Genomic DNA, 16,464 nt, shown 5'->3' with positions numbered 1-16,464 from the left:
GTACCCCATCGCATCTGACAATACCATTGGGAGAGCGTGATTTTCATCTTAAGATGACTTGTTCAGCCAATTATAAGAGCTGGAACGACTGAGGTACCCCTTGCCTCTCAAACGTGGGTCATCTACCTCGGACCTATTTATGACATTGACCTTGGGAACTCCCATATATATGAAGCCAGTGATTTGACTGAGAGGCTACATCCAGTTTCATTGGATCACCAAGTTCAAGAAAACAATTTATCCTCCTTGAGCAGTCAAATCGCTGCCGTCATATCACACAGTCGCTCAGAGCCATCAGCTTTATCATTACCAATAATGGCTACGCAATCTCTACCACTTCGGAATCAAGCTTCAGGCGGCTGTTCTGATGAGCAAAGTAGCAACGATATTACCCAGAATCCAGAGGCTGCGAAAGATCCTACAGATCTGCAGAATCTTGGCGAGAATCTAAAGATACTCCCAGTGCCATCAGTGAACGACGACCTCGAAACAACGGCCAAGAAGATGAGAGCATTAGCCAAAGTGGTCAGCGACGGGAACAGCCTAGCACTGTTCACAGGCTTGCAGGTGGCCTCTCAGCACCTGACAGATCCAAAGAGCATAGCCGTCTCACAGATGACAATAGATGAACGAGTGCAATACGAGGCATGGCAGAGGGCCAGAAAAAATCGCACTAGGAAGAACCCCAGCGACCAGGAAAGTGAAGAGACATCTAATTGCGGTGGAAAGGTCTCAGCTGTTGACTTCGACTGGGTCAAAAACGTAGCTCCAGTGCCTGATGGCGCTCAGAGTCTGAAGAAGTTCAGCGAGCGCGCAGCAGCAATGGACATCATCTGGGACCACCACGGCGCAACGCCGGAGAACGCAGCGTGGCTTACCTTTAATTTGCCAGCTATTCTGCCTCTTGTCAAGGCTGTCTGCAGGGTCCGCACTGCCGAGAGACACCACCAGAATAACCGGGATCCCAGTATGCGCGGGCTGACGGATGTGGAGGCAGCAGAGGTGGAAACAGTGCGGAAAATCGTGTCTCTTGCGGAGAGAAACAGGACACGAGAGCTCGAAAAGATCCGGAAGTTGACCAGATCAATTACGGAGTCAGCTGCGGTGATCAAAGCCCGGGTCAAATCTCTTGAAGATAAAATGAACAGCTGATCCCAGGAGATGCTGCATCGGAAGTCATCATTATGGAGCTTGCCGGGAAGGTTACTGGTCGGATCGTGAGCGCATCTCTTCTGATATAAGTCTTCTACCAGCATTGCCTATCAATATCGATACGATAATATTTCTTTTCATTCATCTTTGATCTCCTATCCTAAGCACGCCGGCAAGACTGTGCTTCTTAAAGTCAATTGAGCACATACTCTGTATTCCGTTGAGAAAAGCAATGCGCACAGAGGCCAAAGGTTCACAATACTCCATAGAAAGACCTACAAGTCTAATCCGCCTCTTGATTGGATAGCGGCGTTAACGGATAGGTACCTTCACCATTACCGTAGATTCAAGGTTCCACTGCCAATCTCCCAAACGGAACTAGGTAGATTTTTCGCGCCAACCCATTTGAAGTTTTGAACCCGAGGTTTCCAGCACTTGAACGGGTCATTTCCGCTGAACCCTTGAATTCAATTGCCTGCTAGACTAGAATAGGGAAACCTAGTGGCTGACTGGCTGTACTTGGCTAGAGTTGCTAAACAGCCATTTTGTTGTTGGTGGATATCATAGCACCGATTTAGCCTGTAACTGGGAGCCTATGACGCACTGGAGGCTGCGTTAAAATTGCAGATGACTTCATTTTTGTTTTCGCTACCCTAGTCTTGATGTGCATTCCACCCAACAATGTGAGATTGGCTTGTCTATTAATGGGTTTGAAACATTCAAGGCTGCAGACGCAGGATACAACTGTCGGTCTATAACTGAGACATATCTTCTCATTAGGCTATCTGAACGGTAAGAGGAGAAGACGGGTGTCAGAATGGTGACACTTGACAGTCGACAGTGGGTCACAAGCAAGAACTAAGCCAAAATCGGCGCCAGCCACGGTGAAAGGTGCCTTCATGAGTAAAGTCCTTCGGAGTTCTGAGGGTGAACCAGTGGAAAAAGGGTCAGGATGTCTATCATTGTTTGGGTCAGAGAAGTATATACTCCAGTACTCATTTTGCAATCTTAGGAGCCAGATCAGGTTCACAATATCATTGGCTTGAGAAATCTCAACTGCCTTCTTCAGGACTTCCCTTATGCCCAAAGAGAAAAGTGGTTGTATGATTGCCCTGGCAACTTCAGTCTTTGACTGGCTTTCTGGGTGAATCTAAGCTGCACGTGCTCATAACTGAATAGGTATATCCTGATGGTGGGCTTGACCAGCTGGTAGAAAGATGACTATGTAGAATTTAATGCTCAGCTACATCCATGGCTGATTTGGCAGGTGATTTATTAGTCACTACCAGCAAGCGTCCATTATTGAAGAGGTAAATCACTCGGGTGGCTTCATGCATACAGACCATCTCCCGGTCAATTGACTGAGGAGAACAATTCCAGGTTACATTACTGGTTTGTTCTGACCAAAACATCAGCCATATAAACTCAAATAATACACACCAAGAGCACCGACATCATATCTTCAGCGCTTGAATCCGTACTCCCGCGGATTTCCTCCTCGAAAAATAAGTTACTAGCGTAAAAGGAAAACAGTCAAGTTGCGGTGGGGGGTTGGCAAGCTAAACACACCAAGTGGGACGCCTAGGATTCAAGTACCAAAATATGTGTAGATTCTGCTCCCTGAGTGGTCCACTCCTGGCACACTGTCTGAGATCATCCACCAGGACTGCCACATTTGGCCAAGAATATGCGGGGGCAGCCCCCGTTAGCGTGGCTGGTCAAGCAGGGCAAACTTGCTAAGAATGTCCACTGGTAAATCAGGGAGCGCTGGAATTGTGCAAGTGGTAAAAAATGGCACCTCTTCGGGGTTTCTTGAGCCCTGCGGCCAATCCCGGGCTCCACAAGCCCTGGTTTTATGTGAATTATTATTGAATTTGAGAGAACAATAATAATCCGAATTCAAATTTTTAGAAATGATCTGTTTGAATCACTGACCGTCTGAGAAGGTCAGCAGGGTCATCAATCATCCTTCATTATCGGCTACTGTCCGGTCTACTGTCGTATTCGCAATTGCGTATGATCTCTAGTAGGTAGACTGCCTGCCCGTGGCCTAAATACAAGGCTTGAAGCTTTGTGCCTCAGCCTCCTTTACAGCTTTACCCATAATAATCTCAGGAGGTAATCTTACTCATCATCCTATTTCCCCATCTGCACATTTGTTTCCTCCGTCAGACCATGTTCTTCCACCATTGATCTTTCTAGTTCTCAACTCACTCCTGTAATATCAAACGAACCCTGTGCTCGTCTCCGTCCATACCACCGTTGCTTGGTCACCGTCTTGATTTAAAGTCCTTGGCCTCCCTGGGCGGTGGACAAAGTGGCTCGCAACAGCACCAATAGTTGACATTTGCTTACACGAGAACAGTTTAGGCACATTTGCACAACCGACGGTCTGCGCCTGTGCCGTCTAAGCGCAGAGGGGACTCTTACCAGCATCTGTTTCTGGTTTCTGCACTCCCTTTCTCGTTTTGCCCCATAGCAATAGTGGTATTATTGTTGCGGGTTTGATCATGATTTGAAGGGTCTTTCTACTTATTTATCTCCTCCACTTGGCCTTATTTTCGCATTCATCCCTCCGCTCCTTGTTCCGTCTATCCCTTCGACAACCTCTCCGACCGACCGGCTTTGTCAACAACCATAACATAGCCACACGGTAATGAGCATGCCAGTCGTCTCTGGCCGCTGCTCCATCATCAGTCTCATCTAGATACCATAAACAGATCGATCGTTCTTGTGGAACCGCTTTCTCCGGACGGTCGTGAAATCATCAATGTCTGTCCAACTCGGATCAGGGTCGGTCTTTCGACCTGGCTGGATGCTTTTAATATTGGTGTTGGTCGCTTTGCCGTCAGCCATCGCCCAGTTTTGCACCTTTTGGGACGGTGGCTGCGTCGATCCTCTCGCTCAGACAGCCATCAACTTCAATTTTCCTCCTCTATTCCTCGATGATATCACTTTGTACTATGGCTTCGACGCGAATCCCTCGGGCAAAGGGCAAGAGCCTATGGTCAAGGCCAGTTTCTGGCTTGCATACGACCCGCAACGCATCGACACCTCTGTCATTACTGCAAATCGAACCTCCGAAATTGCTTTCCGGGTAGGAAATCTCACAGGGACGCCTTCTGGGCCTAGTAACGGCTGCGATGGTGTTTGGGGTCCCCAATGTACACACGATCTGAAGGAGTTGCTCAAAGGGGCCATCTATGAACTGACGGTCAGGGGGGACTATAAGTCCCCTCTTCAAACCGTCATCAATCAAATGCTCGTCAATCCACCTGTGCTCTCCAATTGCCCCCCGCCCTTTTTTGACGTGCAAGCATTGCCTGTGCAGGGTACGTGACTCTTGGCTCCGATTTTGCCTATCTGTGCTCTGACATTAGCTGACACTTAGTAGCATTCGCTCAAGAGACCGAGCCTGATAAGACTGCTACGATACAGACGCCTGGGTTCGGCGGAAGCCCGTGGAAGACGTGGTTCATCGATAATATGACGTCCAGTCAACAAGCCGAGCAGGTAGCGGTTGCTATTCTTACCCGAGCCCCGTCTTCCAACGCCTATTTACTGCACGGCAAGGATGACATTATGATTGAGCTTGTTTGCATCCAGGCACCTTCTTCTGGGAGTTCGACGTCCAGCCAAGACGGCTGATGAAAGGCTCAGCTAAGGGTCACGTCTACACTGCAGCACCGAAGATCGATCCATTGATACAATCCTCGATAGTTCAGCCGGAACTGAGTCCGTCCCAGAGCTCTATCGAACGCTCATTACTCGCCGTGCTAGGATTCCGTTCAATCCTTATTGCTCAATCCTACGGTCATCATGATGCATTTGTGGCATATCATGATTGTCACTTTCAAGTGTGAAACATTGGGAAGGCATCCTCCGAAACAAGTCGAACCAGATCATTGCGGTTCAAAGGGTCGATCAATGCCCCTGCCGAAGCGCGTAATTGTACAGGGTGCCTCTCGTTTGCATCAGTCCAGGTGAACTCGAACCTTACATAGACCACTCCTGAACATCTCGACACTGAAACCCTTGATACTCGGCCTACCTGTCTAGTGGATAGGGTCATTCATTTTTTGGTACCTGTGTGGGCTTTGACAAAGACCTCACTTGTCGAGCGGCCAGCGGGCCGACATCCTAACGGATGAACAGGAACATGTCTATTGATGAAATGACAAGAGAGGAACCGCTCTGGTTACAATTGTACTCAAAAACGTTACGATATATTAGAATTAACCCTTATCACACCTTGTGATACCCTCAATATCGACCATATACTCCACAATCATCATAACCCGGTGTCCTCGGCGAATTCTCTACACCATTTGGCGGCCGCCTACAGTGTGGGCAAGTCCATGTCAATTGGCTCCAGATCACCAGGTCCGTGGAAATCCTCCACAATCTCCGCCTGCTCACATATGAGTTTCCGATCAGTTTGAATCCCGATTTTCGCCAGACCCCTCCACCGCGCCAAGTCTTCCGCATTCCGCTTGTTCCCATGCGCAGCCTCGGCATTCTCCCAGTGTCCTTTGGAGAATCCCATCATGGTAGTGATTCGCTTTCTGGGGATATCATATACAAGCGAGCAGATGGTTCCCGTCTCTTCCAGCCAGTTGCACTGCCATAGCTCGCCGGGTCGAATGCATTGGAACGTGGCTACTTGGAAATTCTTACGACCAGCCATGGGCCCCCCGTGGATGGCATAGACGACCCGGTCCTCGTTATAGAACCACAATTCATAGCGCCATTTTTCCGGGTTGCCGTGGGCATCCTGTGCAGCATAGTCGTATATGAGATGACGGTCGCGGATGTCGGTGTCGAAGGTTGAGTCTTTGTGGGAGGGAACGACGGGCATTTGATTACTGTCCGACGAGCGTAAATAGGATAAAGCAATACAATGATATCTTCTACTGAACGCGATGTAAATTTCTGTCAGTTTGTAGAGAACTATATCTATCGGTAGGGTAGGAATCAGTTAATGTATATATCTAAAGCCTTACTACCGAATTCTCAAGCCGATAGATCGTCTCTGCCCGTTCTTGCTACTGGCCTCGGCCTTTGAGCTGTGCGGATGTACCGGACTATACCCTTGGCAATGACATCATAACCAAGCGGATCAGTCTCGGATATGGAGATCTGATAGGTCTTCGTGTGGAATAGACTTTGCAGATGCTGTATTGTGTTCATCCTGTGGACTATATATACTACATCACTGTTTCTTACCGTGGACACTTATCCACGGCGAGTCGTCGGTAGTATTGGGCAAGGTATTGCCTCACGATACTGTACTTCTGTTGACTGAGCGCGATTGGTAGACAACATTGCTGTCGATGGAGATTGATGTATGACCTGGGGGACGTGATGCAGAGAGTCGACTGGATGTCTCGATTGAAATTGCAACTGTTGCATGATTTTTATTGTACTCTACTCGATATATAAATACAGAGGTATGGAGCATGAAGCTCACACTCCATGGTGTCTTCGACATCGTTAAATTACCTGACAGCAGAACAATTTGCTAGATAGGGAGGTAGATAGATATCGAAAATGACTTCTTCCATTATCCTATCTGTCGCACCTGTGTGGCCATTCAATTGGACGATCATTCGCACGTGCATCACCAACTGATCCCAAACGGGAAATTTGCTTGTTTACTGCATCGCAGCGCGAATTCTTGGTAGAGCATGATTCAGCTACAGGCTGATACAGAGCGGGAAATTGATTCTCTGTAGTTATATATATAATCCCGGCAATTCGAATGATTTCTTCCTGTCTTTTATAATTCTGTGAAGTCTTTACTGGCTGCAATGAAGTGGCAGGCAATCCTAGCCTCCCTCCCGGCAGTTCCGTGTCAAGGGGATGTTTCATCTCTTCCTGGCGCATCCTCTTATGTTGCACCGGCTGGATTTCCGACTTCGGCGTTTTCGTAAGTCTGGGATGAACCAGCATTGTTTAGGAGCTGACTTGCATCACTCCGTACAGCTCCTACTACTACCTCCCAGCGGAGCCCACTCAAGAGCCCCAACCAGTGATTCGGGATCCTGTGCTGAATACTACTTTCCCATACAATCTGACCAATCCCAACACTATACCAACTGAGAACAACGACCCAGTGGTCTTCCCAACCCCTTCAAAGAAGCTCTCTGACAGTCAACAACATGATCTCATCCAAGCTGTGGTGGCTAATGTGACCAGCATCATCAATGGCAATGCTACGCACGGTAGCTGCAACAAATGTAAGGCAGCGTTGGCCGCAGCCAAGCCGGCTGCGTTGTATGCGCCGACTCTGGTGCCCGAAACCGTGATATCGCTCTGCAAGCAGTTCAGTTTCAAGTCAAATGCCACTTGCGAAGAGGATTATGCAGCGTCGGTCTTCGGGGCCGTCTGGACCCAAGTGCTGGTCTACGCAAATGTTGAGGGCCTTGATGGCAACTATATTTGCCATGCATTGAGCAAGTCCTTCTGCGGTCAGCCAGCGACGAGTCCACTGGACACCTCTCATCTTTTCCCGAAACCCAAGCCAGCAAACCCTCGCGTCCCCGAGGCGAGCGGGAAGCGGGTCAAGGTGCTGCATCTTTCCGACTTTCACCTGGATCCGCGGTACTCGGTCAGCTCCGAGGGGAATTGTTCGTCAGGACTGTGCTGCCGTAATAACAACTTCAATTCTGCTTCGAGGGACCAGGTCTTCCTCCCAGCCTCGGCGTACGGGACCTTCAAGTGTGACACGCCCTATGATCTTGGTCTGGCTGCCCTTCAGGCGATTGGGCCCTTGACTGGGACGGGGAAGGGAAGAGAGACGGATTCTTTAGCTTGGTCTCTTTACACCGGTGACCTTGTGTCGCATGACCCAGTCCAGGAAATGTCTCGAGAATATCTCAAGTACACGGAGACTAGCATCTTTGGCATGTTCAAAGAGTACCTGACCGGACCTGTCTTTGCTGCGCTGGGCAATCACGATACCAGCCCCGAGAATATCAATGCTCCTCACAACCTTCCAGGGCCTCTGGGTGAACAGCAGAGTTGGAACTACGAGCATGTTGCCGGACTTTGGAAACATGAAGGATGGATCGATGAGAAGACCGCCGCAGAGGCGCGCACACATTACGGTGGCTATTCTGTCAAGGCTCACTATGGTCTGCGCATTATTACGTTCAATACTGGTAAAAGTACCTGGATACTCGTCAATTATGCTAGGCACTGACTCTATCAGATTTCTGGTACGCGAAAAACTACTTCAACTTCATCAACTCCACCAATCCCGACAACTCTGGCATCTTTTCCTGGATGATTGATGAACTTCAAAAGGCCGAAGATGCCGGCGAGCGGGTCTGGATCATCGGCCATGTCCTCAGCGGATGGGATGGCTCCAATCCCCTCCCTGATCCCACCAATCTGTTCTACCAGATTGTGGATCGCTACTCGCCCCATGTCATCGCCAACATCTTCTTCGGCCATACCCACGAGGACCAGTTCATGATCTACTATGCCAACAACGGCACATTGCAGAGCGCGGACACAGCCCTAACAACCGGCTGGATCATGCCCAGCATCACTCCGTTGACGAACTTGAACAGCGGCTTCAGGATGTATGAAGTGGATACTGGCGACTTCAACATCTACGAGGCCTACACCTTCTTCAGCAACGTCTCTGATTACCCGTCGCTCGTAGAAGCTGGTCCCACGTTTCAGTTTGAATACTCAACCCGTGACACGTACGGTCCCGCAGCAGGCTGGGAAAAGAACGACCCCTTGAATGCCACGTTTTGGCATCGGGTGACGGAGGCTATGGAGAAAGATATTGACCTAGTGAGCTTACATAATACCTATCAGGGTAAGATGAGCGTCAAGTCTCCCAACTGCACCAATGTGGAGTGTCAGGAAGCGAAGATCTGCTACATGAGAAGTGGTAGTGTTGCTCTGGGAAGCCAATGTCCTCCCGGGTGAGTTGCACTCCCAGCTGTAATGATGTGGATGCTAATCGGAACAGATACGGCTCGGTCCAAAGTTCTTTCTCTTGAGCGGTTTTTATACAGTATACATGTAGATACTGTAGGATATGTTCCTGATATACCTTATCACTAAGAACAGATAAAGCGTGCATCATCTATAGACATGACCATCGGAGAGGTTAAATTCCAGGTTGGCATCAGCTTGTTGCTTACAATTTTGTTTGACAACGCTCATCGTCTCTTTGTTCCTCGGCGTTTTCCAACGCCTGTTTGCTTCTCGGCATTGTTCATCGTCTCTTTGCTTCTAGGAGATATTCATCGTCTCCAGCAGAGACCCGCATAGTGAGCATACAAAAGCTCGGCGTACAACCTCACGCCAACCTATTCACACGCCTACCTATCATTATCTGTGGAATTCTCTATGGATTCACCGGAAGTAATGATGTCTTATGCTTGATTCACCGGATTAGAATGACTCCCATGCTGTTGGCAGACATATAAAAACCACCTACACCCCAGGTCAGAACTCTCTTCTCATCTCATCACTCACACCGCAAGACTTGAGATTTCATCTTCTCCTACCCGGGTCGTTGGGCTAGCATTTAAGCCCTATTCTCCAATCGAATCCTTCTTTACGTTTCTTACAAGTGCTATACTTCATCTTCCGAAAATACAAACCAAATTCGAGGTGTGCCTCTTTCAGAACCTACTGTCCACCTCCTTGGGCCAGGCGGGAGATTCTGCTGATAAATCTTGCCCTTCTGCCTCTTCCAAAACCATTATCGGCTTTGGGAAGTCCCATGCAGCGAGCCCACCCGGAATCCTGCGCATCAGGCATTCCGGTTCTGTTGCCAACGTCCGGCCGGCTCGCCGGTGGAGATTCTGCTGATTGCTGGCTGTCCGACCCTTTTAACGGGGGCTGGCAACCCTGCAGAGGCAGCGGCACTTGCGGAGATTCTGCTGATGAACCCCGCGGTTCAGCCTTCGAAGCTTGGGAATGGGGTGTTCGGCCATTGACCAGCAACGGCGGATGTTAAACGGGCTCTCACAAAGATTCTACTGAAGAATCGTGGGCCCGGGCCTTCTCCACGTGGCTTCTCAGATTCAGAGGTTCATGCAGACCTCGCAAGATCTTGACACCAATCGGATTAAAGTATGTTAAGTCTGATCCTATCGGTAGCGAGACCTGAGCTGACTTAAGTAGATTACGCCTCCTAGCTCAGCTGCTGGCTGGCATGTCGCCGGTCCAGTTATGTTATTTCTTTAAGCGTCTGCTCCTGGGCCTGGGAATGGGTCTGATTCCCTATGGACCGCATTCGGAATATTCATGCGGTTCGGTCATCGATCCTGCTCTCGCAGGTCCAAAAGGTCGCCATTGTCGACTCTTTTCTGACGCAGGGAGCCAATTGTTCAAGCCGTCCAACAAAAATCGAATGGGACGGGTGTCAAATTTATCTGCGCGAGTATTTCTTCGCCTGGATACGTATGGGCGAAGATTCTTGGACAATCAAAGTCCAATGGACACTTGGATACGCTGGTCCAATCTCGCAGGACGATGTTGGAATATTCTTGAGGCGATGATTGAATATCATCAGATGTCCTGTTGGTAATGATCAACTACCAATCATCCTGGAAAAAGCGGACTAGCCTGGAAGCGACGATACGTTGCAACAACCCCAGTGGCAGACTATTTTTTTTTACGTGGACTCATACGATTCGACATGCTCGGACATCAAAGTCCAATAGACCAATCGCATACACAGGTCACATTCAGAGAACGAGGTTGGAATGCTCTTGAAGCGATGATCGAATATCATCGGATTTGTGGTGGTAATGATCCAATACCCCACAGCATTGGTTGAGCTTCTTAGAGCACAACTTGGGATCTTCCTTCTATTCGAAAAATCTATAACCCAGAGAGCCGTTGTTTACGAGTCAAAATCATGCCAACTTATGCCTCTTCTGCTCTGGGTGCCCGAGACCAAACAGCGACTGCCCCCGTGATGACAGCAGCGGACGGTATCAGCCGGCGGCACGCACACTCAGTGAGTATTACTTGGGCCATCACCATACTCTAGGTTTCGGACCTGATGCAAGAATGGCCCTCCAAAGTCGAATTCGGAAGTCAAGGTCACCGGGGGAGACGAGAGGAGAAAAAGAAGATGAAAGAAGTGGACGACGAGCTCACCGAGAAGTTCAAAATGGCATTACTGTCTCAAAGTGATCAAAGAAGCAGACTGCACGACGAGCTGGGCATTATCCTTTGCAGGCGACATCCTGCGTCAAACACAGCTTGCGCCGAAATGGAGTTACGATATCGAACACTTGGGTCCCTTGGGAGTTCATTCTCAAGGATTGCTGCCTTGCCTTTCGTCGCTGCAGCACACCTTCCCTAGCTGAGGGTCAGTCACCTCTGAGCCTAAGACACCATCACCTTTTTGTCTTTCTGCTGGACGCTGTGGTTCGCTTCCCTCCTCCTTTCTCCGCATGGCGGCGCTGTTTATGCTGGTCGAACCCCAGAAACAACTTTCCCCAGTAATGACTTGAACTTCCTTGGGAAGCCGGGTACGGCAAGGCGCACTCAGTGGTACGACTGAACATTGCACTATGTGACTTGGATTGATCCACACAACATTCAAGATAGCTTAGCTTGATACTATTATGTACTTCAACTATGCCTAGATTTATGTTACGAAGCATTCAAGATAGTTTGATACTCAATGCTCCTCTTATACTACTCTTCTTCCACTCAACTCAAGTATCCGTAGCCCACCTGCTAAAATACCTCCCACAATGATACCGCTGAAGACAAAGAACACAGACAAGGATATAGCCTCAAATAGGCCCATGGATGCATGACTCGCCATCTGACCTGTCTGAACTTCCTTGCCTGCCTGATACGCTTCCCTGCCAGTTTTCTTGCCCTCCTGGGGAACATACTGGAACCGAAAGTCAGTACGGGACTTTCTGTTCACAAGGCCTCGGTATAGAATCGTTCGGAAGAACTAGGCTGTCAGTACCTCATCGTCCAAGGAAAGGGGGCTATCACGAACTCACATTGACCACAATGCCATCAAGACCAGGAACAAGCCGCTGCACCCAAGCCATAAATACAACCAGCATACAATGCCCCATGAAAGCAACGTAGTGCAACACCCCCGGCCGTCCAAGCCCAAGCTCATCGCAGAGCTCGTCACCATTTATCCACCGACTGCCAGCTTCGATAAAACCCCTAGACACATGGAACGGGGCCGGCAGATTCTGCACGCACTGCACAAAGTTGTACGCCACCACGCGTGAAGTCTCCGTTATGCGGAGCTCATGAATGTAGCAGCTCTCCATGGTCAATTTTGCTTTCTCAGCTGTCTCGAAGAAGGCCGTTGGCGTGCCGAGCAGGTAGCCCAGGTACCGGAAGACAGCGATATAGTCGTCGATCTCCTGCTGGGAAGGCTTGACTCCAAACTTGGGCATCTGGAGCCACATGTGGTTGCAGCTGAACGTGGCGATGGAATGGATGGAGTCGAGAGTGTTGATTGGGATCCCGTGTTGGCTGACGTCGTAGTATTCAGGGTTTCTCTCGCACAGCTTGAGGATCCGTTGCCGGACTGCGGAATGGAGGAGCCGGACGCGGATTGTTGCGACGTGACCGTCTCCCCCGGGCTGGATGGCGGCGAGGCTGTGAGTGACCTGCACGAGCCACTGGAAGGTCTCGAGTAATCGTCCGAGGAGCATACGGGTGGAGAACCCGCCGGTTCGGACGAGGACTTCGACGACTCCTGAGGCGGCCTTGGGAAGGATGGTCAGTTATCATGGGTGTTGCAAGTTACATGGCAACGACAGAAGAAAAGACGTACCGAATTCTCCGCCATGAATCCCTGCAACGCGAAGCCGACGATATTAGCAATAGCGTACCTGTAGAAGAACCTCTGGCCTCGCTCGAGCTGTTCCCAGTCTACCCAGTCAGGAACGGTATGGAGCTCATCCCAGAACTGGGTCAGCGTCTCGTCTTCGCCGCGGTGATCTCGAAGAAGGATGTAGAGGTCGTTCGGGGGCGGAGGAGTGCCTCTCACTTTGCTTTCTTCGAGTAGAGCAGCACGAACTGCTTGGATTCGCTCCAGGGCCGCTGCACCAAGGGTATCGTACTCCTGGCGCAATGGCTTGATTATTTCCTGGGCGAGGTGGCTATCAGTCCACTTGAATGAATAGCCCCATTTGCTTATTGTTTCCCCGATACGGGGGGAAGAGTGGGAAGAGGAGGAAATAGAAGACATACTGTTATGCTCTAATTCTCTATCGTTAGGGCTATCAACAGTTCCAGCCACGACATTATATACGCCTGTTCCACCTGCGTCCCCTTTCCAGCTTCGAGGAAGCAATTGTCCTAGGTGGTGGTCAGCCACAGCAGAGCAATCCTCTCTAGCCGTTCATGATGAAGCCATCATGCCGATATAGCCGACTCATTGCATACTAGACATTGCATACGAGGCCATTGCGCTCATCGAAACAAAGAAGTCAAGCCCTCTATCGTGTCTCGAGACAAGGCTGTTTCCTGCTTTGGATAGTCAAATCACTAGTGAAGCATGAAGCACGCCAGAGACCGCTGCTGGAATTTGGAATCGGAGGTAGGAAGACCTATAACGTAGCCAATTAGGTACTTCTCGTTTGATATTGCCCCTTTCATGCTTCGCATCAATGAATTTAGGCTTTAACTTGGTCACTGAGTGAGGCCATAAGCACACCCAGCAGCGCGAGGTCGAACAAACGAGTCGATGACCATCGAACCGATAGCCTCTTGCATTCGCCAAAACAAGAGATAGAATCGAACCCACGCTCATTCAGTCTCCCATGTTGACGATCTGCAGCGGCCATTGCGGTCTGGATGAGAGAGATAAAGAAAAGAGACTTCAGCGTGGCTTTAGTGTACCAGTCTGTTGGGATTGAGTCAGTATGCTTTTTGAGAGCAGGGAACTTGGATGTTGGCGGGTACCTGCCCACAAGAACATGTTCTGATAAAGAGGTCTGCAATATTTGTGTTGCCATTGTAGCTTGAGCTGACGAGCTGTGTCATCCTGTATCTATAATCTGACTCAGATGAGATGATAAGATCGGGATGCAAGAAACCTTTGGGAATAAGGGCTCAGGAAATGATCCGCAGTAATAGTTGCTCATTAGTTGCGCTATAAATGCGGTCCTTTCTCTCCACAGTGGGGAACATTAACAAGGCCATCTTCTTTGTCCGTGAACCCACATGTAGGCGCATTTGAAGATGAAATCTGCACATTGAGATATCACGACATCAGATTTGCAACTGTGATTGATGGCCACGAGAACATCATGGAGAGACGGGGTGAACTCTAATCCACAGAGTCAGTGGCAATGAAAGAAATCGTCGCACCCCGCTTCTATCCTCCGGATTTTGGGTCCAACGACAGAAACATTATGCGTTAGAGCTACCAGAATTCAGGAGTATCTTGAGCATTGGTTATGGGAAGATCTGCTATTATTCTTGTCCGAGGAAAGTTCATTGGCGCTTTACCGTCCTCTCCAAATGATCGACATGGAGGGTTCTGGGTATAAGATCATGACCTCTCGTCACGATGGCTTCTAGTCCTGAAGATAAGAATCATATTGATTCTACGAGTCCAACCAAACAGCCATTTTCTATCATCTATATCCATCGGCCAAAATGACGGACTTTCTGGTACACGAGCACCTAGTCCGGCCGGGAGAGAAGCGGACACCAACACAAGATACTCATATCCCCGTCCACCTCCCTCAATTATTCGTGCTGTTTCTGTCCGAAAACCCGGTGGTCAATCCGCACTACGAAGAGGTGAGGAAGGAATCCGAAGAATGGCTGACCAAGTCGGTAACCTAGCCCAAGATGAAGGATCGACCCACCTACTAAATTGTCTGTTTGTCCAGTGAATGCTCCTTTGATGAGAGATCACGGCGCATCCTGAGCAAAACCGATTTCTCATACTTCTGCTCCGTCGCGGCGCCGGATGCTGGTCCGGAGGAATTGCGCACTGTGTGTGATTGGGGGAACTGGGTGTTCCCATTCGACGATAGTACGTCTCTCCCGACGTTTGTAACCCGAGTACTAAGCCTGACTCTGACAGTGTTCGATAACGGAGGCCTGAAGGACGATCCTGCGCGGGCTCAGCAGCTCATCGATAGTTTACTTGCCGGGATGCGGGAGGGGGGTGCTCAGCGGCCGTCTGGGGGAGACAGTCCCCTGGTTCGAGTTCACAACACGGTATGGCAGCGTGTGGCTCAGGTATGACCCCTTCTCTCTTAATTTACGTTCGAGAATTGACGCTGATGAGACTCAGGCTTCTCCTGTTGGTATGTATATGATGAACCTTCCCCGTACATTTACTCATGCGTCTATATAGGAGTCAGACGCAGATTCGCCGCTTCGATGGGAGAGTACTGCAAGGGCAGCATAGAGCAAGTGCGTACGTGCTCCATGGGCCGATACCCGTCTCTGGACGAGATGCTGGTGTTGCGAAGGCAGTCTGCGGGTGTTGCACCTCTTTTCGCTTTGGTCGAGTATGTCTAGCCCATGACATTGATACAGTTCGACTCATACCGTCAGATACGCGCACAAGCTGGATATACCGGACCACGTCTTCGAGTGCAGAAGTATCAAGGAGATAGAACGTATCGGAGTTGACCTTGTTCTTCTGTAAGTCTGCCCCTTCTGATCTCAACCGGATGCTAAGTGAACAGACAAAATGATATACTCTCCTACTGCAAGGAAGAGGTAGCCTCCCTATCCTACATCACTGGCTCACACAAGTGATATTGATTTGCAACAGAAAGAAGGAGTAACACACAACGTCGTCGCTATATGCCGTCACTCCGGCATGCCGGCGCAAATGGCATTCAACTATATCGGCAATATGCTCGTCGCTCGGTATAGGGACTGGTATCTTGCACTGGCAGAGCTCCCGAGTTGGGGTGAGAAGGTCGATGCTCAAGTGCAACAGTATATTCGGGGAGTGCAGAATGTCGTGATGGCCAATTTGAATTGGAGGTATGTACAGATTACGTCGTTTGGTATCTGGCTGACGCTTTCGATTGCAGCTTTCGATCAGGAAGGTACTTCGGAGATGCAAAGGATATTGTGCGAAAGTCCATGGTTGTGAGGGTCAAGCGGCAAAGCGCAGATGTTTGATGTTGGTGTGCTTCTGTGTCGGTGTCTTGTTCTATGCTGCTATTGATATGAAATATACTCCATAGATCATTTTGTATACTCCCAAATAGTACATTAAAGCAAAGTATTAAGCATCCGAGTACGTATAAAGTACAGATGAACTAATGTGAGAAGAACCCAATACTCCTAACATCCACC

The 16,464-nt window shown here is 49.4% G+C and overlaps 6 protein-coding genes across 6 annotated transcripts; 4 read left to right on the top strand and 2 right to left on the bottom strand.

Annotated features, from left to right (window-relative positions):
- Positions 1-315: 315 nt before the first annotated feature.
- Aud_000269 (uncharacterized protein) lies at positions 316-1,152 on the top strand (the record flags this gene model as incomplete). The annotated part of the gene is made up of 1 exon (XM_043285784.1): positions 316-1,152. One exon carries the CDS (start codon positions 316-318, stop codon positions 1,150-1,152), a length of 837 nt encoding a protein of 278 aa, XP_043141719.1.
- A 2,770-nt stretch (positions 1,153-3,922) lies between these two features.
- Aud_000268 (uncharacterized protein) lies at positions 3,923-4,800 on the top strand (the record flags this gene model as incomplete). The annotated part of the gene is made up of 2 exons (XM_043285783.1): positions 3,923-4,484; positions 4,547-4,800. The coding sequence occupies 2 exons, from the start codon at positions 3,923-3,925 to the stop codon at positions 4,798-4,800; spliced, it is 816 nt and encodes a 271-aa protein (XP_043141718.1).
- A 691-nt stretch (positions 4,801-5,491) lies between these two features.
- Aud_000267 (uncharacterized protein) lies at positions 5,492-6,010 on the bottom strand (the record flags this gene model as incomplete). The annotated part of the gene is made up of 1 exon (XM_043285782.1): positions 5,492-6,010. The coding sequence occupies one exon, from the start codon at positions 6,008-6,010 to the stop codon at positions 5,492-5,494; it is 519 nt and encodes a 172-aa protein (XP_043141717.1).
- Positions 6,011-6,962: 952 nt separating this feature from the next.
- Aud_000266 (PPN1 endopolyphosphatase family protein) lies at positions 6,963-9,173 on the top strand (the record flags this gene model as incomplete). Its single annotated transcript, XM_043285781.1, has 4 exons — positions 6,963-7,081; positions 7,138-8,315; positions 8,366-9,095; positions 9,143-9,173. The coding sequence occupies 4 exons, from the start codon at positions 6,963-6,965 to the stop codon at positions 9,171-9,173; spliced, it is 2,058 nt and encodes a 685-aa protein (XP_043141716.1).
- A 2,660-nt stretch (positions 9,174-11,833) lies between these two features.
- Positions 11,834-13,375, bottom strand: Aud_000265 (oxygenase MpaB family protein; the record flags this gene model as incomplete). Its single annotated transcript, XM_043285780.1, has 3 exons — positions 11,834-12,109; positions 12,162-12,890; positions 12,959-13,375. The coding sequence occupies 3 exons, from the start codon at positions 13,373-13,375 to the stop codon at positions 11,834-11,836; spliced, it is 1,422 nt and encodes a 473-aa protein (XP_043141715.1).
- Positions 13,376-14,790: 1,415 nt separating this feature from the next.
- On the top strand, positions 14,791-16,287 carry Aud_000264 (terpene synthase family protein; the record flags this gene model as incomplete). The annotated part of the gene is made up of 9 exons (XM_043285779.1): positions 14,791-14,969; positions 15,030-15,175; positions 15,227-15,384; positions 15,440-15,452; positions 15,503-15,659; positions 15,706-15,795; positions 15,840-15,873; positions 15,929-16,146; positions 16,197-16,287. The coding sequence occupies 9 exons, from the start codon at positions 14,791-14,793 to the stop codon at positions 16,285-16,287; spliced, it is 1,086 nt and encodes a 361-aa protein (XP_043141714.1).
- Between the last annotated feature and the right edge of the window lie 177 nt (positions 16,288-16,464).

This window comes from Aspergillus udagawae, assembly GCF_001078395.1.
Source record: "Aspergillus udagawae IFM 46973 DNA, scaffold_1, whole genome shotgun sequence".
Classification (NCBI taxonomy): Eukaryota; Fungi; Ascomycota; class Eurotiomycetes; order Eurotiales; family Aspergillaceae; genus Aspergillus; species Aspergillus udagawae.
Note: the sequence above shows the minus strand (reverse complement) of the source record. Positions and strands in the feature narration are given on the sequence as shown.